Consider the following 25,450-nt stretch of genomic DNA (forward strand, 5'->3'; position numbering starts at 1 on the left):
TCAACATCAGAATAAACATCCCAGAGGGCAGAGATAAGGATGTACGATGGTTGCTCAGTATGGCTATTGCCTGGATGGATGGTCTGGCTAATGGCTGGGCAGTGAACTCTACTCTCAGCTGGACAGATGGTCCAAATCTGGAAAGAATGGACAGAACAATAACCACCTTGTTGGTCTGTGCAGTAAAAGAGATGGATCATCAGACCAGATGACTGAATAGCTCTGTATACCAAGGTGTCACCAGCTGGTACACAACATGGCTCACCAAAGTGACAGATACCCGGTCACAGATTGTGGAGGGGCCCTGAGTGACCAAGTGGTCTGAAGAGCTCACCGTTAAGGACCACTGCCATCTCACCTCTGTCTGCATGGGTTTGAGTCTCGGGTTCAGCCAATGTGGGTACATGAGAAAGCTTGCCAGTAGTTTCTTGTGGGTCAGTGGTTCTTTCCGGGGTTTTCCCAGGTTCTTCCTCCACCAATAATACTGGCTGCCATGTATAGCCTATCTTGTGCTGAAAAATGGCGGTAAACCCTACAACAACAGATTGTAGAATATGACAGGCTGGATGGCTATGATAGGATTATGTGGCCTGGGCTGATGGCAAAACAGATCATCCATGTCCAAGAATTCACACATGCACATGGAGTTACAGTCCCTAAGGTCAAGCCCAGACTTGATGGGGGACTTGCGCACACTGGGCAGCCTAAAAAAGGAAAGGAAGTCTTCCATTAGCCCCAATTCCTCTATGGATCAATAAAAGATTGAAGGACTCACATTCACCCAGGGTCACTAATTCTGTTTTCTCTTGTACTAGTTGCCACATGAGTGACCTAGACAATGCTTGGGAGAATGTGCAGGTGGCAACTCTGCAACCTTCTTTTCTTACATCTGTTGGTTACATGATGGCTGCTGTGGGCACTGGATGCATCACTTCTGATGGGGGTGGGGCGATCAAAGTGTCCCCAACTAAGTTTGCTAGTGACAACATTTTTGGATGTGAACTTAATATGCTAAAGTCAGTTTCTTTAGACTTGTACAGAGGACCCAAATTTCACAGACCATGATAAATAAATACTGCCTGTACCTGAAGATGAACATTTGGTACATCTCAGGCAGGTTCCTTGTGTGTCCTCATTCGCCTCATATCTTAAGCAATTTATACATTTCAGCAACAGGGTTCATCAATGTTCTGAAATTTTGGGGAAATAATTCAAAAGTGTTCACTTGCACAAATAATCATTACTTGTTTTTAAAAAAGTAAATAAATACCCTAACCCTAACCAATGTGCATGAAAACAACAACATAAATTAATAATACTGTGCTGAAGCACATTGTCAGAAGAAGAAAAAAGTCCACAAATGAGATAAATTTTCATCAATATCGACAAATTTCACAAAATCATGATTGCAACATGGAGTAAATACGTTCAATATTATACTGAGTCTGATGTTAGATGGTCCACAAGATTGCTTTGATCACGTGAGAAGTATGAAATGCAATGTATACAGTATCATGTATTATACTGTCTCTGATGATAGATTGATAGATGGTCCACAAGATTACTTAGATCATGTGAGAGGAATGAGATACAAGATATACAGTATCATGTATTATACTGACTCTGATGATAGATTGTCCACAAGATTACTTAGATCATGTGAGAGGAATGAGATACAATATATACAGTATCATGTATTATTAATGACTCTGATGATATATTGACAGATGGTCCACAAGATTACTTAGATCATGTGAGAGGAATGAGATGCAATGTATACAGTATCATGTATTATACTGACTCTGATGATAGATGGTCCACAAGATTACTTAGATCATGTGAGAGGAATGAGATGCAATATATACAGTATCATGTATTATACTGACTCTGATGATAGATTGTCCACAAGACTACTTAGATCATGTGAGAGGAATGAGATCCAATATATACAGTATCATGTATTATTAATGACTCTGATGATATATTGATAGATGGTCCACAAGATTACTTAGATCATGTGAGAGGAATGAGATGCAATGTATACAGTATCATGTATTATACTGACTCTGATGATAAATTGTCCACAAGATTATTTAGACCATATGAGAAGTATGAGATGCAATGTATACAGCATCATGTATTATACTGACTCTGATGATGGATTGATAGATGGTCCACAAGATTACTTAGATCATGTGAGAGGAATGAGATGCAATGTATACAGTATCATGTATTATACTGACTCTGATGATAAACTGTCCACAAGATTACTTAGATCATGTGAGAGGAATGAGATGCAATGTATACAGTATCATGTATTATACTGACTCTGATGATGGATTGATAGATTGTCCACAAGATAACTTAGATCATGTGAGAGGAATGAGGTGCAATGTATACAGTATCATGTATTATACTGACTCTGATGATAGATTGTCCACAAGATTACTTAGATCATGTGAGAGGAATGAGGTGCAATGTATACAGTATCATGTATTATACTGACTGATGACAGATGGTCCACAAGATTACTTAGGTCATGTGAGAAGTATGAGATGCAATGTATATAGTATCAGGTGAAAGCTAAAAGCTGTGAAAACAATCATAGCAGCCTAGTGGCGAAAGAGGGAGGTCATGGAAGGATTGGGAAGAATTTTTTTCCTTTGTCTATGTGACTGTCTTTCTGCAATTGCTGGATATAAGAATTAGCAAAGCTTCTTCCCAATATTAATGTGATTGGAAAATGTATTCAAAGGAGAAAATGTATTAAGAGTACAAGCTGCAACAGAAACTGCTAAGTAGTTTCTCTTCAACTTTTAAAAGAATTGCATAAAAAGCTTAAAACAGTGATCTTATTTATATGTACATATTTACCTCTTTTATCTGTAGGCCTCTCTCAGAAAGGAACTTCTTGATTTTTTCTGTCTCAACATTTCTGGCCAAAAAGACATTTTCCTCCTCCTGTTCCCTTATCCTCTCCTCTCTTTCTTTTGCCTGGGCAGCTTTCTTCTCCTTTATAAAGAGGAAATTTGAACTGATGAGTGTGAGAAGAAAGACAAAACTGGTCTAAAAATTTACTATGTCCAAATATAAAAATATGTCTAAATGTACTTCTATATAAGTTGACTAGAAGCTGAACCCATGTATATGTTTGCCAAAAATGCAATCTCTGCATGACCCTTTCATACATTAAGGCATATTCTGACATGAAATACGTTCTAAAATTAGGCATTAATTCAATTTTATAATTAACACAGTTCATTCTACTAGTCATTATAATTTTGCTAAAATTTAGATCTTTATCTAAAAAGAATACCATATTTATTTCTCTGAAACACTCTCACCACCTGTCACTAACATTACTGGTGTAAAAATGCCAGAATTTGAGAATACTTAGTGCAATTTGCTTATCGAAAGTTGACTCCATATAAGTATAATTAAACTTATATGAAAAATATTGATTAATACACAAGTATACATGATACATTTGTTTACCCGTCTCTTCTGTGCTTTACTTGGCTTCTTAACTTTGTCAAATTGTACATCACCCTCTCCTTCTTCTGGTGGATCTTCAGTTTTCAAGTTTTCCAGGGACTTCACAGTAGATTCTGTTTTCTTAATAAAAGAGATTTGTTGCTGCATTTTTCTTTCCATGTTTTGATTACTATCCTTTCCATCCACAAAATGCATTTCCTTTACATTCATTCATAATTCCATTTCCTTTACATATATAAATGCATTTCCTTTACATACATCCATAAAATGCATTTCCTCTACATTCATCTATAAATGCATTTCCTTTACATTCTTTCATAAATGCATTTCCTTTACATACATCCATAAATGCATTTCCTTTACATACATCCATAAATGCATTTCCTTTACATACATCCATAAATGCATTTCCTTTACATACATCCATAAAATGCATTTCCTTTACATACATCCATAAATGCATTTCCTTTACATTCTTTCATAAATGCATTTCCTTTACATACATCCATAAATGCATTTCCTTTACATTCATCCATAAATGCATTTCCTTTACAAACATCCGATAATGCATTTCCTTTACATACATCCATAAATGTATTTTCTTTCCATGTTATGATTACTTCCCTTTTCATCCATAAATGCATACCACTAAGATGCTTACTGACCAATAATATATCTTAAACATAACAAATGAAACTTCATTAATCTACTAGTTTATTTTTTTTTAAATTTGCAGTTTTATTTGTTTCCTTACAGCAAAAATAACCATTCATTAATTTATTTATGTTTAATTTACCCCTTATGAAGTAAGCATTGGAATCCATATCTGGGTAGAAAGTACTTGTTGCAATGATCAGACAATACAAAATAATATTTAGTACATGTCTCTTCAATTATTCATTCATTTCCTGTGATACTACAAAACAAGTGGTCATTGATAACTAACATGTACACAAATTCTACTACTGCACATTGAGCTAACTGACCAAATTAATGGCCAATTAAAACCTTTATCTGGCCATTCATATTGTGGTCATTCTGAATGCATGAACTAACCTCATTTCATTTATTCATTCACATCATGTGATACTACTAAAAAGTGGTCATTGTTAACTGTCAAAAGGTGCATGAGTTTGATTACTGAATTTTAAGCTAAGTGACCAACCTATCGGTCAATCAAATCACTTTAAAGAAAAGAAGTCCAGCATAACTAATCTGCAGTGTTTTTAACAACCTTGTGTTTGCATCTGAATCAAATTAATTATGTTAATTAAGAAGCCATCTGTGTTTAAACAATAAAATGATCATTTTAGTAGCAGTGAAATGAGGTGAACTTTTCCATTTTAGATAAAATGAGCTTACTCAATTATTTTTACAAGGATGATCATAAGAAAGAAGGAAAATTCATGTAAAAGTACAGTGATAAAATGTAAGGATGCCACTGAGTCTGAGGTAACTATATCTCCAAGGTCACACTCTGAGGCAGCAATACATATCATATATTACACAACTAATAGACAATGAAATTGCTGATACATGTGTACAAAGTAGCATCACTCACTGGGCAACTCAGACTAGAGCAATACATCTTAATATATACAGATATGATTTTGGTCTTCCATAAAAAAAGCTGACATTTTTTAAGGGGGGTTGGGAGACCTCCCCCGTGGTTTCTCGAGGGACAGTGTCCCTGATCCGGGTGTCCAGGGGACGAAAGCCTCCCCACCCCCGCAACCAAAAACACATTTTACAATCATGAAAAACTGCTCCTGGAACTTATGATCATAATACAAAACAAAATAATCATCTGAAAAACTAATAAACCTACCAAAACTGTTCAGCATATTATACTTCTCTCTTTTCATAACCAATCTGTAAAATAAACACCCAAGCACATTAACTATATACAAATAATCCCATACAGTCACTTGACTTTTTCTTCACTGGACACAACCTGTTGATATGCCAGTCGAGCTGTTTTTGAGGCTTTGGCAAAGATTTCTTTAGCCGTCCATATTGTCACCACTGACATTTTTGGCTCAATGTGCAATCATTTCTTTTCCTTCTCAACGAGAGCCTTTCTGATTTCAAGCTGGTGCTTATATTGGTGACATGTAGTAGGCATATTCTGACAGAAGGCTACATCTGTTCTCTCATGCAAGAAATCTTTCTTCTTATAGTATTTAATTGCACTTTTTTCAGATGCCTTCTGAGCTTCTTTTGTAGGTGCTGTTCCAAACTCTTCCAACCACGATTACTGTACTTCAGATCTTTCTTGCAGAGGTCACAAAATGCCAGTCCTCTGGCATTCAGTTTTCTTATAAACTGACCAACTAAATTTCTGTCACCTTTTCGTTCCAGCCATTCCCATTTCCATACACTTTTTAAACCTTTATCTAAACTTTTTATGTCATGGTCTCTCTCAATAACTCAGGACACAAACTTTTGCAAGCATGCTTCTTCTTTCCATTGCTATCAGTTTCCAATACATGAAGATTCATTGGATGAATTTAAACTTTTGACCCATCAGAATAGTCTTTACCAGACTCTTGTGCTAACTAATATAAGGAACAAATACTTTACAAGGGTCATTGCAGAATGGGACTGGACAGACCGTTTTTTAAAAACCTGAATGGAGATGATACAAAAAAAACCGTACTATATCAAGAAAAATCTGATTCAAGTCAAGAGAAAACTGCTTTAAAATGGAGAAAAATCATGTCTGTATATAGCAAAGACTATATCACTGGGAATGCATGAGATGGGTACTATGTGCTGCTCTTGCTATGGAGAGATGCTGCTTTACACGCATGCATGATCAGTTCAAATCCAAGGTCAACAACTACTGAAAACACAGGTGTTCTGTTTTGATAAGGATTAAAAACTAAAAAGTGAGTGTTCTAAATGATTTATTCCATGGATCAAGAGAAAGATCATTCTTATCATCTGGATACAAAAATTAGTAGCAATACATTTATTAATTAGCAGCAAATGGCATGATAATCTGCCTAAATAGCAAAGTTGATGCTCAAGCATGAACTGTGTCTTCAGTCTTTATAATGGTGTTCTCTACCACCAGTTATGTTAGAAAAATGGTGAAGAACAACAGGCTGGTGTGCTGCATTGGGTTGATAAATAATCCATTGCTTGGATTCATTGACTCTGAAGGAAAGATGTTTTGCAGCTATTACAAACGATGTGTCAAACTGGCATGGGTTTGATATTCAACCAGTGTATTTGTCAATGGAAGTGACAAATTCAAGTTTGAGTTGGTAACACTCCACTGGGAAAGGCCAGTTTAAAACTGGATGAGAATAAATGAAAAATAAAATAAAACAAGAGCTCTCTTTAACACTGCCTACACTGTAGCCCATGATGCATTGTGCACTCCAGGAGAAGAACAGTGATAAATATGGTGCTAAATGTTAGAAGAGAGCCAGGGTAAAAGACTTTGATCTGTCAATTGAGAGATAAAGTCTTGAGGAAATAAGTTTGGGAAAGTCGGAATTTCAGTAATTAATTTCTGTTCTTGCTGATGGAATTATAGAGAAAGAAATAGCGTATGTAAGATACCTAGACAATAGGAAAAGAAGGTGAACACAAATCTGATCAGCTGGGCATACACTCTCTGTTGTGATTTCCAGACGTTTCTACCTGTACAGTGTGGATCAAATTCAATACAAACTGGGATTAATTCATAAACATGATTTTGTAGATTTAAGAATGTTTCATGTGGATATCTGTAAAAATATCAAAACAGTTCCATTATGGATGTGCAATACTGAAACATAGACATATCAAATATGAGATCAACCATGTAAGATTGAATGGGAATGTTGTAATGATATTTACTGTAAATTATAAGTTTCTCAACCTGTTTTTGCTGGAATGCAGCTAGTTCTTGCTCTTGCTTTTGGTCAAGTTCTGCCTCAAGTTTAGCAATCTCCTCCGTCACTTCTTTCTTTTTCTTCTTGTCTCCTTTTGGTACACTGCGCTTGAGCTTCTGAGTTTGAGCTGAAACAAATTTGGAAAATAAAAATATCAATCCAACCCTCACAGATATATGTTGTAAAACTGAAGCAAAAAATGCCTACTGTATATACCTCCTTATAAACCGAGTCCAACTTCAAACTCCACAAACCCAGATCTGTCATCACATAATGTGGGCCTATGCAGTTTGTCAGGAGTAATCAGTAGGACAAACAAACACAGACCCGGACATGCTGGCACATTATGTTAAGGCAGATCATGGAAAATGGACCTGACTCTTCAAAGCAATAATGGAAGGTATATGGAAAAAAAGGAAAAATCAAAAAAGACAATTGCATAAGTAAGTAATCATCAAAAAAGTCAGTCTGAAAGAATTAAAATATTAATAAAAGTAGTCTCTACTTAAATATCTACCAAATCTCAGGTCATCTACATGTAAACATGCAACATGCCAATTAATATTCCATGTGTGGAAAATCTCCATATAAGCTTGCCAACAACAATGAAATAACAAAGTCTAAAGTTTAATGCTTTTTAAGAGTCATCTAAAAATTACATATTTCCTTGGCCCCCTACTTATGCCAGTATGGACTATATATATACTATGATTGGTGCATTTTGTTCCTATGGTAACACAAAAAATACTTAATGCAGAAAATTCTAAGTATCAAAAAGCTCTTTTACCCAACTTGCTCAAGATGTGTACCATTGTGAAGTGTCGACTTTTGAATTGCAGTGAACTTTGATGTTGAATGCATTGAGCATTAAAATTTTTTCGCATTCGAGCCAAAAAACTCTCTGTGAAGGGTCACGTCGACCTTTCTTCATCCCACCATGTTAGTGTAAACTTCAAAAGGGCAGCATTCCAACTCAGTGAAATTGACTGGGCTATCTTAACACGGTCCTTAGAAAGTAAACATTTGAGCTATGAACCCTAACCACTTGGTAGGAACCTATGTCAACTTATCATTTTTTCAAATGGAAATTGTTATGCACCGTCGTTCACAGATTCTGAGCTGGCTAAATCTGATGAAAGGAATTATTTCTTTGGGAAAAATCAGGGACCACTTCCTACGATTGGGCAGAATAAATTAAGGCATACACTTTAGAAGCAATCAGACTTTAAAGTGATGACCTTAGTCAAAATTCTTTAGTCTCAAATTTCCTGAAAGAGGAAGAGAGTCTTGATGCCGGGGGAGGCCTAAAGAGAATAGTGCTTTCCTCGTTAAACAAGAAAGGGACCAGTTGGCCGTCTTGTAAAAAGAAAGACAGGTTTAGTGCTAAGACACACAAGTTCTGAAAGAGAACAGCAATAATGAACAGCTTTCTGGGAGAGAGACAGGACAGTCTGAAGACAGACGTCCGAGGTCAGAATAAAAGGACCAGGAAGTCCATGAAGGGACAAAGCATAGAGCTTAGGAGACGATGAACTAGGAAGACGTAGATACATGGTCAAGGAAAGGAAGGTGATGCAAATCGGCCTTGGACATTGTGCTCTTTTGACTTCTTGTTATGATGATGAAATCAATCCTAATTGGACACTCCTGTTAAATTCTATTGATATAATATAGCTTGAATTGGAATTGCCGTTATTAATTTGTTCTAATTAAATTTGTTATTTTCTTGTCAAAAGGGGGCTCATATTGCTTTATTTCTTCCCAGTATTCTTGCCCAGTTCTCTGTTGAAATTCTATTCTTCTTTCACTCACACCTATAATATCGAGGGAGGTCATCCTCTAGATAATGCCAGCCAAATCCGATTAACCACCCCTCTTACTAAGAGGGCGACATTACAACCGTGTATTTCTTAATACCATGAACAGTTTGAGTTTTTTGGCTCCAGAAATGAAAATATTTACAGAGACAGTTATACATGATGGTAACTATACCTCCCCCAACCAAATTAAATCAGTGAACGGGGGATAGAAAAAAGGTCAAAATTCAGTTAAATTCAATTAAATATCATCAAGTCTTCTGAATATATATATAGAAAAATGTCTTACAATGCAAACTTTATTTGTCTATTTCCAGTGACTCTTATGTGACTGGTCTAATCACTAATGGACTGATGGATGGATACACCAAAGCAAGTTAAAATTAGGGTTAGGGTTAATGTACAGTCACTGAACGTGCAATGACCCATAATGTACATGCAAAGAATCAAACTTTATTTGTCTATTTCAAGTGACTTTTATGTGATATATATAAACTTTTATACCCATATATACACTTAAAGGCCAAGAAAAGATAAATTTAATAAGGGTACAGATTTTGGATTGTGGTGAGATTAAGCATGGCAGCATGGGAATATGTAACCTACAAACACTCAAGTTCATTTTGCTTTCCATAACCTAGTAATAATAAGTATGATCATTAGCAATTTCCTATACTCAGTGCATACATATCTTCAGAGTCTGAAATATTTGACAATATCACAATATCTTCTTCAGCGACTAATGTTCATGCAATGACCCATAATGGTCACGTGATATGAGAAGACTGGTGCAGATGGCTGGTAATTACCAAGATGGTATCTTTAACTCAAACTGTAGTCAGGGTTAGTAGCATATTTCTTTCAGAAATTTCACGTTTTTTGTCAAGGTTCAAAATCATGGTTTACAAGGTGCATTATTACATTAATTTTAAATGATACAGAAATGAAAAATAAATAAGTTAATACTTAAGATCCTTCATATAAGAACTATTTCTTGCAATTTTTTTTTTTAAGACAGTCATGAGTATGATCACTTATATCATTCCCATTATACAACACTTCCTGCACCTGTATAATCACTGAACAATGTTTATTTTACAATGTCTACACTACACTGTTTACAAAGTCCACAATACTTTATAGTGAATTTTTTAATTCTTGTAGCTTGTCATCAACCTGTTTTTCAAGCGTCCAAGTTCAGTGATTTTGTCCTTCACACTTTTCTTCAAACTATCTGATGTGTTGATGAAGGAAATTTTCATGTGTTCTCTGCTTTCAAGGCATAATCATCAACAGCAGCTGTCATTGCCTGAATGTCTTATTCAGTACATACCCTTCTTCCTTTTAGCTCTTTTAGTTCCTCGTCCAGTGCTTATCTTTTCTGTCCTCTTCTCTCTTGCTAAAGGGGGCCCCAAGTGGCCGAGTGCTCTAAAGCGCTCTCCGTTCAGATCACTGCCATCTCACCTGTCTGCGTAGGTTTGAGTCTCAGATTCGGCTAACGTGGGTATGTGAGAAAGCTTGCCAGTAGCTTCTCATGGGTCGGTGGTTCTTTCTGGGGTTCTTTCTCCACCATTAATACTGGCTGCCATGTACATGTATAGCATATCGTGTGCTGAAAAATGGCATTAAACCCTACAACAACAGCAACTCTTGCTCAAGGTTTTTTCTCTGCTCGTCTAAGATGAATATATTCTTTCTGACGTGCAAGTCTGTCACAAAAGAATGTATCAAGTCTATGTTTTCCTAGAAAATGAGCTCAGGGACCCACTGCTGACAGCTTGATCAGCAAATGAAGAAAATTCTCTGAGGATAGAATCACACTTTGTGATGATATATCTTCTCTTCTTGACAAGCACAGTGAGTAGTCTTTCAAGTTTTGCCTCTGATTCTGCTTTGCTCACAATAATTATTCTGAATCGAGACATGGCATGTCTCTCACAAGGGAACACTGCAGTGCTGACTTAGCAATAAAGTTGTCTGTAAAACATATCAATGTTGCTTTACAATCATTGCGAAACTTAAGGATTTGTAGCTCAGTTTCTTTTTCTTCTCTTTTCAATTCATTAATAATTGTTTCTGCACAAAACCTATGTCAATCTACTTTATGACTGATGACATGGTTTGCGGAATCATTCACTACAAATGCCAACACATCCTTTGTTGACTTGATAGCTTCCACTTTTTCTGGCTTGCAGCATTGTTTCAAGAGGCTGAATGCAAATGCATTCAAATCTTTATGAGCAAAGGGAAGCATTAGTGTGTCTGTTTGATATTCTGTCAAGAAAGGTTCCACTTGCTTTGATAGTTTAATAAAAAATGCAAGCTTGGCTGGGAGAAAGATATATTTGATGGCTTCCTCTACAATTCGAAACGATTCTGTGCTTGGATCATATACATCCTTTCATCACACTATTTGCATTTCTTTTAACAGGTTCAAGCAAATCAGAATTCTCTGTGCAACTTTCAGATTTTCTAGCCATCTATGTTTACAAAACTCCAAAGGAAAGGTTGATGTACCTGTCTCGTTAACAAAACTGTCTCGTCTTGCAAGAGTATCATGAAACAATATGTAAAATGCTTTCAAAATTGTATCCAGTTTCCAGTCTGTAGTATCCATGATAGCCTTACAAGCCCCATGGACTTTGTGAAGTCCATGGCTTTCTGCATTCAACAACTGGATACTGTGGTTAGTTTCCAATGAAAGGTCGACTTTTTCAGGAAAAGACCAATTGACATTAGGCCCATCCATTGAGATCTGAATCATGTTCCTTATGTTTAGCCTCTGTGTGGAATCATCAAATGCTTTCATCATATCAGATGCAGAGGCATGACCAAGGAATCTAGATGTAAAAAATTGTCTTTGTCCATGTCATGATCCCAGTGATGAATGTGAAAATCCATTTGTTTCTTCTGAAGTGATTTATTCATACTTTCACCAAAAAGAATGACAAAATCATCTGGCTTCACCTTTTCTTCCATCAATGATGAAAAGTAAGGTTCTAACCCAAAAGCAGCAGTATAGCTTGTTTTCCTGCTGAAAGCCCAGTGCTTTGCAATCTTGCTGTCAACATAGCTTGTTTTCCTGTCTGAAAGCCCAGTGCTCTGCAATATTGCTGTCAACACTGCTGTCAACATAGCTTGTTTTCCTGTCTGAAAGCCCAGTGCTTTGCAATATTGCTGTCAACATAGCTTGTTTTCCTGTCTGAAAGCCCAGTGCTTTGCAATCTTGCTGTCACATAGCTTGTTTACCTGTCTGAAAGCCCAAAGTGCTTTGCAATATTGCTGTCAACATAGCTTGTTTTCCTGTCTGAAAGCCCTGTGCTTTGCAATCTTGCTGTCACATAGCTTGTTTACCTGTCTGAAAGCCCAAAGTGCTTTGCAATCTTGCTGTCAACATAGCTTGTTTTCCTGTCTGAAAGCCCAGTGCTTTGCAATATTGCTGTCAACATAGCTTGTTTTCCTGTCTGAAAGCCCAGTGCTTTGCAATCTTGCTGTCACATAGCTTGTTTTCCTGTTTGAAAGCCCAAAGTGCTTTGCAATCTTGCTGTCGGGAAACATATGCTGGAATGTCTGACTGATTCCAGAATTTGGGGAAAAACTGTTGTGCGAGTTGATGGTGTGCAGAGTCCACGTTATTTCTGCCTTTAATGTTTCCTCATTTGAAACAAAATCTGGCAAAACCATTGGAGAAGGGGATGAAGATGTTAAGTGTAAGTTCTGAATTTCAGCCTCAGCAGATGGTGGTTTGTTCTGAAACAAGTTTAAAAATGTTAATATTAAAGCTCTTGCTAATATTGTTTTTTTTTGTGGGGAAGACCTTACAGAAAACTCTTTCAATAATTTGAACAATGAAAAGGAGATCATGATAATGATATAGATTTTTAAAATGAAACCCTGCAAAAACACATCTGAAACCCACTTATGAATATTAAATTCATGAGAAAAAAAATTAAATTAATGTGGGCCTGTGTAGTGACATCATTATTTAAACCTCCACCCACCCATAAAAAAACCCAACAGACATTTGTTTTGTTTTTTATGTTAAAATGTGTATGGGTATAATAAACTATTTAATTTTAGATATATTAATATTTCTCTCTGCTTAGCTGATTTCTATATTTATAGATTTATCTTGTTCATTACAATTATTGTCTATTTCCATTCAGTCCCAAAACAGAAACGGTTCGAACTACTTTCATGAATAAGATGAAAATTCAGACATACCTCTTTTATCAAAAACGATTTCATGCTGATGGCTTCTTGTTTCTTTTCCAGATGCATGAGATCGTAAAACACTCTCTCCCATAGCAAGCAAATCAACATCTTTCTGACATAATTTGCATTTTTCAAAGCTGTCTGAGACGGATCACATTATCCAAAATTTATATTTTTCTTCATCTAACCACCAAAGTTGGAATCGGCAGCCAGCCATTTTGAAGTGTACAAATGATCCAAATTTAATCTGCGACTACATCCAGACATTGAACAATCGGAAGTTCAAAACGTACAACTGCTCAGTGGCATGTTGTGGAAATTCCGATCTGGAACAAACGTAGCAAGAGATTTGTTTATTTTTGTAATATTTATGTAGTTTTCTTTTTTTAAATTGAAATCTGTAAAACGAAAAATATTTATCAATTCAAGAAAATCAAGGCTTTTCAAGGTACCCAGACAAAATTTTAAATTTTCAAGGTGTTTCAAGGCCTTGAGGGACAAATTCATTTTTCAAGGCTTTTCGAGGATTTCAAGGCCACTACAGACTGTGTAGTAAACATGTGTACAATTAATAATGATCAGAATATTCATCTATACTTATAAAGAAATATTGCATCTTTATCACGTTGTTGGCAAAATAAATGTCACTGGCCGGGTACCCCACTAACTTGAGTTTTGACAAAGGTTCAGTACAAAATACAGATAAACCATAACATATAATCATGGAGAAAATAATAACAAACAATACAAACTAAATATACATAATTATGTATAATATACACATACACATACACACACACACACATATATATATATATATATGCATGCATGTGTGTGTGTTGTTTTCATTCTCTTCTTTGAATTATGCCCTCTATTTCCCAGTATGCATATTTGCATATAATACTGGCTTTAAGCAATACTTTATTTTCAAGCAGAAAATTTTCTGAGTTCTATCTATATCATAAACACACCTGGCTCATGTTTAAAAACTATCATATTCACATGAAGTGTAGTTTGGCAAGATGACTTACAAAGAAAACAAAAGAAGCTATACACTGTAATGAATTTTTAACTGAGCAAACTATATTACAGTATTGTAAATGCAAGTTAGCACTTTGTGAAAGTTCACTATAAAATGACAGTTGATGTCACAGAATTAAACTCTTTTATTTATTGAATACATGGACTCGGGTTTTGTTTTTTGTGTACAACAATACCCGAGGGTGATTTATGTATATTGTGTCATATTTTGAAATAGTGAGTTCAATTCATCCCATGCCGCACGTGCGAAGTGCTCTCGATGGGACAAACCGATTGCCTACATTGCACAGACTATCTGTGTATAAATACCTCACCGTATGTACATTTCTTTACAATACGAAATAGTCTTGTCAGTGAACAGTCTGCTTCAAGGACTTGCACATTTTCAGCTGTAGAGGTAAGTTTATTAATTTCTAGTCTATAAGTTATAATTACTGTATTACTACGTTTATTTTTGTACGTTTGCTATGTAGCTTTGGTTTACGCAGTATAATGCACATATTTCTATTCTTGTTTTCGACTTAGCAAGGGATTTACATTAGTAATGTAAAGCTACACTTTTTTTAAGAATAGTTTAATATAGTAGGATTCTTATCGAGCAGGATTATGTTTATTTTTGAACCTGTCATTTTGTAATTATTGTGCTGATAATGTAATCTATATAACTTGCCGTGTATCATGTCATTACGTTATTATGCCTGTGTCATGTATAGTACACGGTATTGGATATATTTTCAGCTGTCTGTGACCGGAGGGTCTAATATCTGTGACTGGAGGGTCTAGTGTCTGTGACCAGAGTGTCTGTGTCTGGAGTGACCGGAATGTCTGTGTCTGTGATTGGAGTGTCTAATGTCTAGTGTCCGGAGGGTCTAATGTCCGGGGTGTCCGGAACGTCTACTGTCTAATGTCCAGGGTGTCTGGAATGTCTACTGTCTAATGTCCAGGGTGTCTGGAATGTCTACTGTCTAATGTCTGGGGTGTCTGGAATGTCTACTGCCTGTGGCCGGCGTGACTCTGTCTGTGACCAGAGTGTCTATGTCTGTGACCGGAATGTCTACTGTCTGTGACTGGAGTGTCTAAGGTTTGGAGTGTTCCGAGTGACCGGAGTCTGTAGCAGCTGTGAATCTGGACTGTAGCAGTTGTAGAGCTGAAACAGTGTACTGATGACGGAGTGTATCTCTGTACAAGTAATGGGGGGGGGGACTGGGCTGCTGAATGACTAAATCCTCATTTTACAATCGCATTGAAAATAACTGTCAATAAAGCGCTTTTTTCCGATGAAGTTGTTCGTTATTCTGTATAAATGATTTTTTTTGGTGAAAAATCTCCAACATCTGAAAGATTGATAACATGATTCCCAAAAACATTTGCATATTATGTCACAGCTTTTTGTTTTGTTGATTAGTCTTGTTACAGGTCTGCTGTGGGTAGCATTTTCTGAAGAAAAAAAAAGGATTTTCCAAGCAGGAAACCAAACTAACTGTTGATACACTACCAAACAATGTTCCTTTTTATCAAAAAATCATAACATTTTGTGAGACCATTGTCAACATTGAAATTTTTTAAATGTTCAATTAGTAAGGTATTGATGCTGTGATTTCATTGCAAGTAACAGTGAAACTTCTTATCATCCTTGAGGATATCTCTATGTGCAAATTCGTGAATTCTGTGAAACTCATTTTTCCCACAATTATCCATTTCTGTGAAACAAAGCTCTTATTTTACGAAGTACTCATTTTGCTTGGTTGCCTTGCTATCTTTAATCAGTTATGACTGAGCAGGTTAATTTAAAGTAGTATAATATGATTACATATATAATAACATTTATAATAGTGTTCGATTGATCGAATGAAATGAGATACCCGACATACGATTGGGGCCGCTGGTTCTTAAGCATGTAGGATTTATATGCCTTTTAACATTTTTGTTACCTCCAATTCCTCTGATTCAAAAGATGTAATTAACGTGATCATAGAAAAGGAGGCCTACTATTTATTTAGTGCAACAATACAGCAAATGCTTCTGCTAGTCCGATATCAAAACACGGTCGGCACTTAATTAGGTTCTCAGAGAAACTCGCAGACATAGCTGTTATGGTAGAATGACATGTTTTACATTAAGTTACAAGACGACACATTGCACTTATGATGATTACACTTAAAAGGAACTAAAAGATAGAACTAGAACACAAATTTCAGTTAATAAAAAAAATATTGAATTTGCATTTATTAAAGTGCTTCCTCCACTAGGCATAAGTGTCATTTTCATGGATCGAAATTTCCTTGAATATCGGTAATTATAGTGCACTAAGAATTTTGTTTGAAAGAAAAATTTTTAAAAAATTTTTCATTATAAATTTGTTATTTCACAACATTGATTAAAATTTTCAGGTCCTATCTACTGTTTTTGATGATAAAATGAGCGATATGTCAAAGTTTCCGTTACCAATTTTGATCGCGATTTTCTTAAAGTTACAAAAATAGGGATCAGTTTGGGGGTATTTTTTTATTTAAAAATGGGATCCACTCCTGACCCTGAGTTATAAAGGATTTGCTAGTTATCAGGGCACGAGTTATCGAGAGAGTGGTGTATATGAATGAACCAAACCCTTTTTACCAACTGAACTGACAGTCAACATGCAAGTACATCTATTTTTTTAAAGAGGGGTTTTCTTAATGTAACCACTCACATTATAGCTTCATTACAACAGTCCATTGCTAGGATTGCAAGTACAGTGTATAAGGTTTTATTATTTATCTATGTAAAGTTAGGCATTGGTTAAACATTATTTGCTTCACAGATTGTTTTCTTCGTATTTTCACAAAAATGAGTGAACTCAGAATATAACCTTTACCATAGAGCATCTCTCGAATTCCACAACATAGCACTGTCCTGTATGTTTCTGACCTACATAATTTTTTTAAAGCTAAATCTTCAATAAAATAACATTTAGGTTCTGCTTTCTATTAGCCATATATTTTCCTGAATATATTTGCCCAATGGTTTACGAAAAGAGACATTCTCATTGTGGTACTTCCCAGACTCAGCGATGTCTGCCATTATATTTCCCCATAACAGGTTTACTTACAGTTTCAAATTGACTTTAATTAAGAAAATAATGCGTACAAAGCAGTTATAATATTCATGTTACTGATTCTATTCTTGAAAAACAAATGTGTACATTTTTATTATCAAAGGATAACCTGCAGAAATTGGACAGTGATAGTTGCTAACTTACTTGGGAAAGGGTTAATGATCAATCAGCTATCAAAACATATGCCTGTGAATGTGCAAGAGTTTGTTTGTTCATGCAATTGATATCAACACCAACTATTTGATGGCTTGAAGCCTACATTTTGCCTTGAGCTATAACAATACTGGAAATAACTGGGCTAAGACGAAGGAGCATCTAAAAAAGGATGGCCATTCTATGTTCCTCTAAAAAATCACAGGCCATAAACCATTCCCTGTTTTTCAGTCACTGATCAGCTTGTATTTAGTCATAGTATTTAGCATTCTGACATTAGATTAATAATACATATCATGACCAGGGAAAAGTAAATCAGAAAAAATAGTGCCTGGATATTAAGGTTAGTCTACCCATATTATTATTTCTATGCAAAGAGACTGATGATATGATGTTACTTTCCTCTAGTACTACCATCATTGACTAGGAGCTGTACTTCTCTCAATACTACCTCAATTATTTCAAAAAATTAAATTAAATATTACTGTGAATAAAACAAAAAATATTAATATTAACTAGTTTCAATGCTGAGATTGAAGAATGTCTGAAACATTACTTGAGCAGCAGAGGGGGTGAACAGACCACTTTAGGGAAGGGTCACCCTTGTTATACAAAAAAAAATAGTGACCCTTCATAGAGGTCAAATACCATGTCTACGATTATTGTTTGTCCCCAACATAATTGTAGACAAGGCCCCTCTGCTGCTATAATTAAATCATTATGTTATAATAAAATGGTACATCCGGAATCTCATACTGCAAGGATAGCTCGAGAACGATTAGAAGCAATTAAAAAATTTCTTCCTGTTAGAGATTCATTTAGAAAAAATCTACAAGCGCAGCAAGAAGCACAGGTTGAGTATGAAGAGGACACTAAAAAACTGTTTAAGCCCGTCACCGCAGCTACTGAACAAGTTGCAACAGTCATCAAAGAAGATCTTCTTCCGGTATCAAAACAAACTGCGGCGCAGACTGAAAAAATAGCAAGAAGAACTAAACAGACAACAAAGATCTTACGAGATCTTCCAACTGATATAGCTGCAGCTCAACCTCCACCTGTCGGTGAAGAAATACTTGAAGGTATTGAAAAACTTCGTACTGAAGTCGCCGACGTGAGAAAAAAAAATGCATCTGAATCCAAACCAATAGGAGAAAATTTAGAATTGATTGCAAGATTTAACGAAGGGGTTGTTGAAAGTATTAGAAATACTGAAAGAGAAAAATTACCTGAAATGATATTATTTGGCATATTTAATAAATCTGGTATTTTAAAAACCAGTCATGAAAAAGTAAATGATGATAATTTTATTAAATGGATATATCGCGTATATTACAACAAAAAACAAGCTAGAGGCCCAGAATACGAAAGTCTTCATGAAGAAGTAAAAAGACTTTATAAAGAGAGAATGAAACAACTAAAACAAGAACAACTGCTTCCTCAACCTCTGCAACAAATAGAACAACAACAATCTTCTTCACTGCAGAAAGAGATAATGTTGAAACCATCTAGAGAGAAAAAGAAACAGATGGAACAACAACAATTTTTCTCACCGCAGCGAAGAATGATGTCGGAAGCTGAAAAGTCTGAAGAGCTACTTAAAAAATCAGAAGAAGAATTAAAATTATTTAGGAAAAAGACAGAAACAACAAGTAAGGAAGAAGGAGCAACTGGAAGTGGTTTTCTGACTGCATCAGGAGAAAATAATTTTGTTTGTCCAAATAATATCATCAATGACGTGTCACGGTTAGAAGTTCTTATAGGGGGAAAATGTGCAGGAAATAACTCAACAGAAATAACCAATGAAGCAGCTGATATTTGCCGGCGACTATTTCAAGGTGGTATCATGGATATCGGCGTTTACCGAGAACTTATTGATGAGCTCGTTGATGATTAGTCACCGCGATTAGATAAATGGTAAATAAAATAAGACGATCGTACACAATAATCATCGTAAATCCGTATCGGTCAGAGCGGTAAACTCACGATTACCAATCTACAGGGTTATTTACGGAGATGGACTTGGTGATGTCATTCAGGGATTATTTACAAGGTTAGCCCCAAAAGCAGCGCCTATTGCAAAACAATTATCGATGAAAGCTATTGATATTGTTCGTGAAAAAGCTCCTGGTGCAATTGTCAATGTTGCTGGTAAGGCGTTCTCGGCGATCAAAGATAGACTAGCACGATTATTGCGACGAAAACGACAACCACCAGTGAAACTGGCAAGTACTGATATTATGCCCGCAGACGTAAGTAAAATAATAAATCAAGCTGCAAATCAAAAACTAGCAGCGTTAGTAGATCAGGGACTCGGTGAATCGGGAAATAATATCTCAAGTTTGATATCCGGAAGTGGAATTTTCCGAACGCGGTAATCAACGTGTTAGACGAAATAATTATAATAAAATGTTCAAGCGTGTATCCAACACAGCATTTGACATGGAAGCACCTGTCCTTAAAGATGAATCAGTACGTGATTATCAGTTTTATTCTTATGAAGCATGAGTACCAGATCAACGTGGAAGAACTGAACTACAAGTTCATGACACAAGTAGATACTTTTTACCCGCTGAGGCCTTTACTGAGGTAGAAGGTACAATTATAAAAACGGATGATACTAATTACGCATGTGCAGTAAAAGTTGGTTTTGTCAACAACGGGATCATGGCATTATTTGATAGTGCCACGTATATGATTGATGGAAAAAATATTGAATCGATTGAGAAAGATGTAGACGTTGCTACAACAATAATTGGTCTAGCAAGATATTCTGATGATTATACAAGATCAGCAGGTCCCACAATGATGTTTGTGAAAGATAACTCCAGTAACCCTGAAAGCGATCCGTATAATATAAGACAACCAAGAAATAATGCCAATACCGGTGATGCTGATGTGTGGCCAGTGGTTCACGGTTCTAACCCAAATTTCAACTTGGGATTTGCAACACGCAGAAATATGTTGTCAGGAGACAATAGAGGTTTTTCATGTACAATTCCACTATCGCACATTTTTGGATTTTGTAGGAATGTTAAAAGGGTTATTTTTGGAGCTAGACACACGGTTGTTCTTGTAAGAAAGATTAAAGATGACGACGCTCTGTGGAGACCTGTTGGTGATGCTGGTAAAGTAATATTATCGAAACTGTCACTGTGGATGCCGGTAATGACTCCAACGATCGCAGAAGAACAAAAATTGATTTCTTTCATGGACACAGGTGGTAAATCCTTGTTGTCATGGTTAATAACAAGCACAGATAGTATGCAAACTAACGTTAACGGTCAGTTTACATGGCATATAGCATCGCAATAAGGTGTTTCTGCACCACAGCATATTTTTATTGCGTTTCAGGAAACTAATCGTTTAAACTCACAAACTCACTCTCATATGATATTTAACCAACTAGGTCTCACAAATATTTCCTTACGGATAAAGGGACAACAAGAACCAACAGAAAATATACAACTAAATTATGCACAAAATCATGTAGGACGTGCATATCATCGTTTGATGTCATTTATGGGACATGATCAAAATGTAGATACTGGGTTGCAAATATCACAATATGATTTCAGAACCTTGTATCCGATTTATTATTTCTCACTGGAGCATCTTGATCTATCAAAACAATCTGTCGTTGATATACATCTTAAAGCAACATTAGATACAGCTAATGTTAATTATAGAGCAATCGCGGTTATTCTCAGCGATAAAGCCATGTTACTTGAAGGTGGTAGTGGTCGAATGAGAGTCGTTGATGCACCAGTGGAAAATCTTTAATCGTGTTATTGAAAAACACGAGTATTATCAAAAAATGCCATATCAACACGTTAGTGTCAGTCTGACTCACGGTCAGATTAAAAACCTTCAATCAAATTCAGCAAAAAACTGCGGAATGAAAATATCACTAAAGCGAGATCAGATCACGGGTGGTCAAAATAAACTATCATTATCAGAACGCCAGCTTAAACATTTCAACGACGCTAAACAATCAAAAACAGGCGTCAAACTCAATCTCTCTGCGGGTGCGGTTAAAGACTCAATTAAAACAGGCGGTATTTTTCCACTTCTCGCGGCTATTCCAGCGTTAATAGCTGCTGCCGCGCCAGCCGTAGCAAAGGCAGCTGCGTTAGGTGCTGTTGGAACAGCTACTGGAATGGCTCTAAAGAAAGCAACAGGGCAAGGATACAAAAAAAAGGGACGCGGCTTAAGATTGCCAGGATCTCGTTGGGGAAGAGGTCTAAGGCTTCCACGTTAGACGTTCCAGCATCAAATTTTGATTTACTTGATGCCGCTAAATGATTAAAAATAAAAGCCTTTAGAGGTGTTTTCATGCGAGATCAATTACCAAAACAACCAAACAAACTCGAAACAGGTATTATTAATCTCGACGAACGTTCCGGTCCTGGTACTCATTGGGTATCATACGCGGTTGATCCACGTGGAATCGTTTATTTTGATTCATACGGGTTAGCTCCGCCTGTTGAATTTATCAAGTATGTTGCACCACTTCACGCAAGAACCTCTGGTTCCAAAGTTTGGTATTCAACGCTACCCACACAAACAATGACAGATCCGCCAATATGCGGCCGTGAAGTAATTAATGTACTCGACGCTATATCAAAATCATCCAGGCCGCCACATAAAGTCGTGCATGATTATACAAGCAACCGATTCGTTTTAAACAACAGGTCTTATTATAATGGTTGATATTTACGGAAGATCTTCCTCACGCATTAAGAAAAAGCCCGGCGACGTTGATCTATCGAAGTACGCGACTAAGGATGACCTCGCTGATATTATGAACCTGGCTGGAGTTGACCCAGATGAGGTTGTTATTTTTCAGGATCGACATGGTAAACTAAACAGCAGCAATATCAAATGGAATGATATAATTCGATGAGTACTTGGTGCAGTTATGGATAATATACCCGTGTTTACTGACAGCGGCAGAATCAAGGATTCAAGTATATCGTTTACAACCATCAGAAATCAAATTACGGCAGCTGCTGCTAATCGCGTAAAAAATACCGGTGACACAATGACAGGTGAACTTAGCATGAACGGAAATAAAATAGTAGTTTAGGAGATCCAACATCCGGTGAAGATGCTGCAACGAAAAATTATGTTGACACCGTAGATAATAAATTATCCACGCTGAGAGCCGAGTATGATGTTCACGTAGGCGCTTTTGGAAGATTTCGAAGAAATTTTCAAAAAACCGACGAATCCATAGACAAATTCTTCGGTACTCCGCACGCCGTTGACATGAAACTCGTTGATATCAAAACTAACCTAGACACGATGAAACAAACACAGCAAAACATCGTAGCGGGAATTCCTGAAATCGTTAATAAAACCAGTCTGATTAAAATCCCAGCCGGAATAACTTCCGGGCATATTACCAACATCGTATGCACGGTATCATCGGGATTTGCAACATGGTCGCAGCAAAATAATACTATCAAATATACTGCAACAGTCACTGGCGTGTACAGGCTGTCTGTGTTTAGTGCTGCAAAATTTGAAATATTTACAACGTTTCCATGGCGTCATTCAACCGATAGGTTTTCCGGGGTTGTATCTGTTATATTAAATAGCGGAACCGAAGAAATATTTATTCTGGAAGCAGCTGATAAGAAATTAACGGCAACATCCTTCTGGTGGTGTTTGGAATTTGTAGCTGAAACACCTCAATTGGTTACGGCATAAAATATAATGAGTGCTATCGACGTTCAAGGATTTAGGTACAATCAAGCGCATGAATGGCAGGCAGCGTTGAAAGATCGAGTTGAACAATATACAGTAAAAATAAAAAAGTATCAACGACGATTAGTTATCATCGACGTTGTTGTTTATTCGGTATCCGCTGTTGTTGCCGGAAGCGGAATAATATTATCCGCGGTAACAATGATGGCACCAGTAGCTGTGACTATTTGTGTTTGTGCAACTACGACAATTGCAGGTGTGCTTAATATCGTTGCAAAAAAAATATGTACTTGCATGAACGAAAAATTATCCGATTACAAGATAAAATTACACATAGCAACTGTCGCATACACGAGGTTATCCTTGTTGTTATCAGCGAGTCTCAATGATGGAATTATATCTGACTTTGAGTTTTCAATGATGATCAGCGTATACAATTGCGCTGGTATTAAAGGTACGAGTATCAATAATGACGGAATTACTGCAGCAGATCGTGACGAACACAACCCCGCACAAGACCACGATGATCTCGCTAAGCTCGATTAATCCTGAATTTAACATCAATTTTCCAACAGCAATTCGCGCGAATGAAATTGCACTAGCACAATTACGAGTATATTACAGCTGGCCAAACATCAGATCGAGATCATTTAATGGTACACCAGCAAATAATTCGCTTGTATTTGCTGATAAAAACAAACCCGATGGAACACCTGACTGGGTTGTTGTTGGAATACCAACTGGTAGTTATGAGGTCGAACAAATCAATGATGAATTTGCTCGTAGAATAAAATCAATAACAGGAAAAGAAGCAAAAATATCAATTAATGTTCATGAGCCGACCCTGTCCTCGACGATTGAAATAAACTCGCCTGATTACGTCGTTGATATTTATCAATCTTCAATCAGATCCGTGCTAGGCTGGCCTGAAATAACACCACAAATACCTGCACAGATACCAGAACCAACTCGAGCTGATTTTACATCGACGAAGAGTTTTCATCATAATATTAAAATGAATTACACAAGTTTTTGGTGGAACATAGAAAAACAGGTATGGGATAAACGTGATCAATTTCGTGTCGAGCGAACTGGTGAATACTATTGGCTTTTACACAATGCTGATGACGGTAATAACCTGTATAATTCATTTTATGATATAAATATCAATAACGTCATTGATATCATAAATTCAGACCATAAAGAACAACTAGATAATTTACGTGTTCTTTTTCATGAATATTTGTCTGATTTGACATCTACGCATGAAGAAATTATTAAACGAATAGAAATTTTAAATCATATAGCTGATACCATTGAATATTTTCATAACAGAATCATAAACCTGGTTTTTGAATCATCAGGCGATTATAGAAGGTTTTTCGCAACCAAATACAAAATATCCGAAGCTGACATTGTAACGTTTAAGTTCCCTAATTATAATCCAAATGGATTAAGAAAATCTGTCAATGATGTCATTGATGAGTTCTTTCCTAAAATACTTGATGCATGGACAAAAATAGCCCCACCAGCAACTGTTCTCAGACATAATAATGATCCATTCGGTGGCGGTAGACACATATCTCCGGGAATCGTTAATATAACATCGACGATCGCGGTTAACCTAGTTTGTGACGTAATCGAAGGCAGTTATCAAATAGATCTTGGAAAATCAAATCAGGCTCAACAAGGATACATCCTATACACGTTCACACCACAAGTCCCCCCTGGCAATATGATCGTACAAGTACCAACCAATCCTGTTTATCTACGCACACATAATCAGTATTTGTCACGAATAAATTTCAAACTCACAGACCACCTTAATCGCTTAATTGACCTACGTGGAGAAGAGCTTGTAATAAATCTGTATGTGAAATCGTAGAAAGATCCAGCACGTGAGGGTTTTTATACACTTGAAAACGCGCGTTTTCACAAAACATAGAACAATTTAGCCATTGATGAACACGGAAACGAGGATTTCTTATTAACACAAGAACAATTAGATGAACTCCGTTGAGAGAGATCATTTGTAGCAG

The 25,450-nt window shown here is 36.3% G+C and overlaps 1 protein-coding gene across 1 annotated transcript in view; it reads right to left on the reverse strand.

The window, feature by feature from the left end:
• The window catches only part of LOC149773779 (deubiquitinase OTUD6B-like), a 93,012-nt gene that overhangs the window by 57,191 nt on the left and 10,371 nt on the right, over window positions 1–25,450 (reverse strand). Inside the window, exons 2-4 of the mRNA XM_089946023.1 lie at window positions 7,370–7,509; window positions 3,496–3,615; window positions 2,875–3,012 (exon numbers count right to left, since the gene is read on the reverse strand). Coding sequence (XP_089802149.1) covers window positions 2,875–3,012; window positions 3,496–3,615; window positions 7,370–7,509 — 398 coding nt within the window. The remainder of the gene's footprint in view (window positions 1–2,874; window positions 3,013–3,495; window positions 3,616–7,369; window positions 7,510–25,450) is intronic.

The sequence above is a fragment of the Sinohyriopsis cumingii genome, unplaced genomic scaffold (assembly GCF_028554795.1).
Source record: "Sinohyriopsis cumingii isolate HCF-2022 unplaced genomic scaffold, ASM2855479v2 utg000573l, whole genome shotgun sequence".
Taxonomy (NCBI): Eukaryota; Metazoa; Mollusca; class Bivalvia; order Unionida; family Unionidae; genus Sinohyriopsis; species Sinohyriopsis cumingii.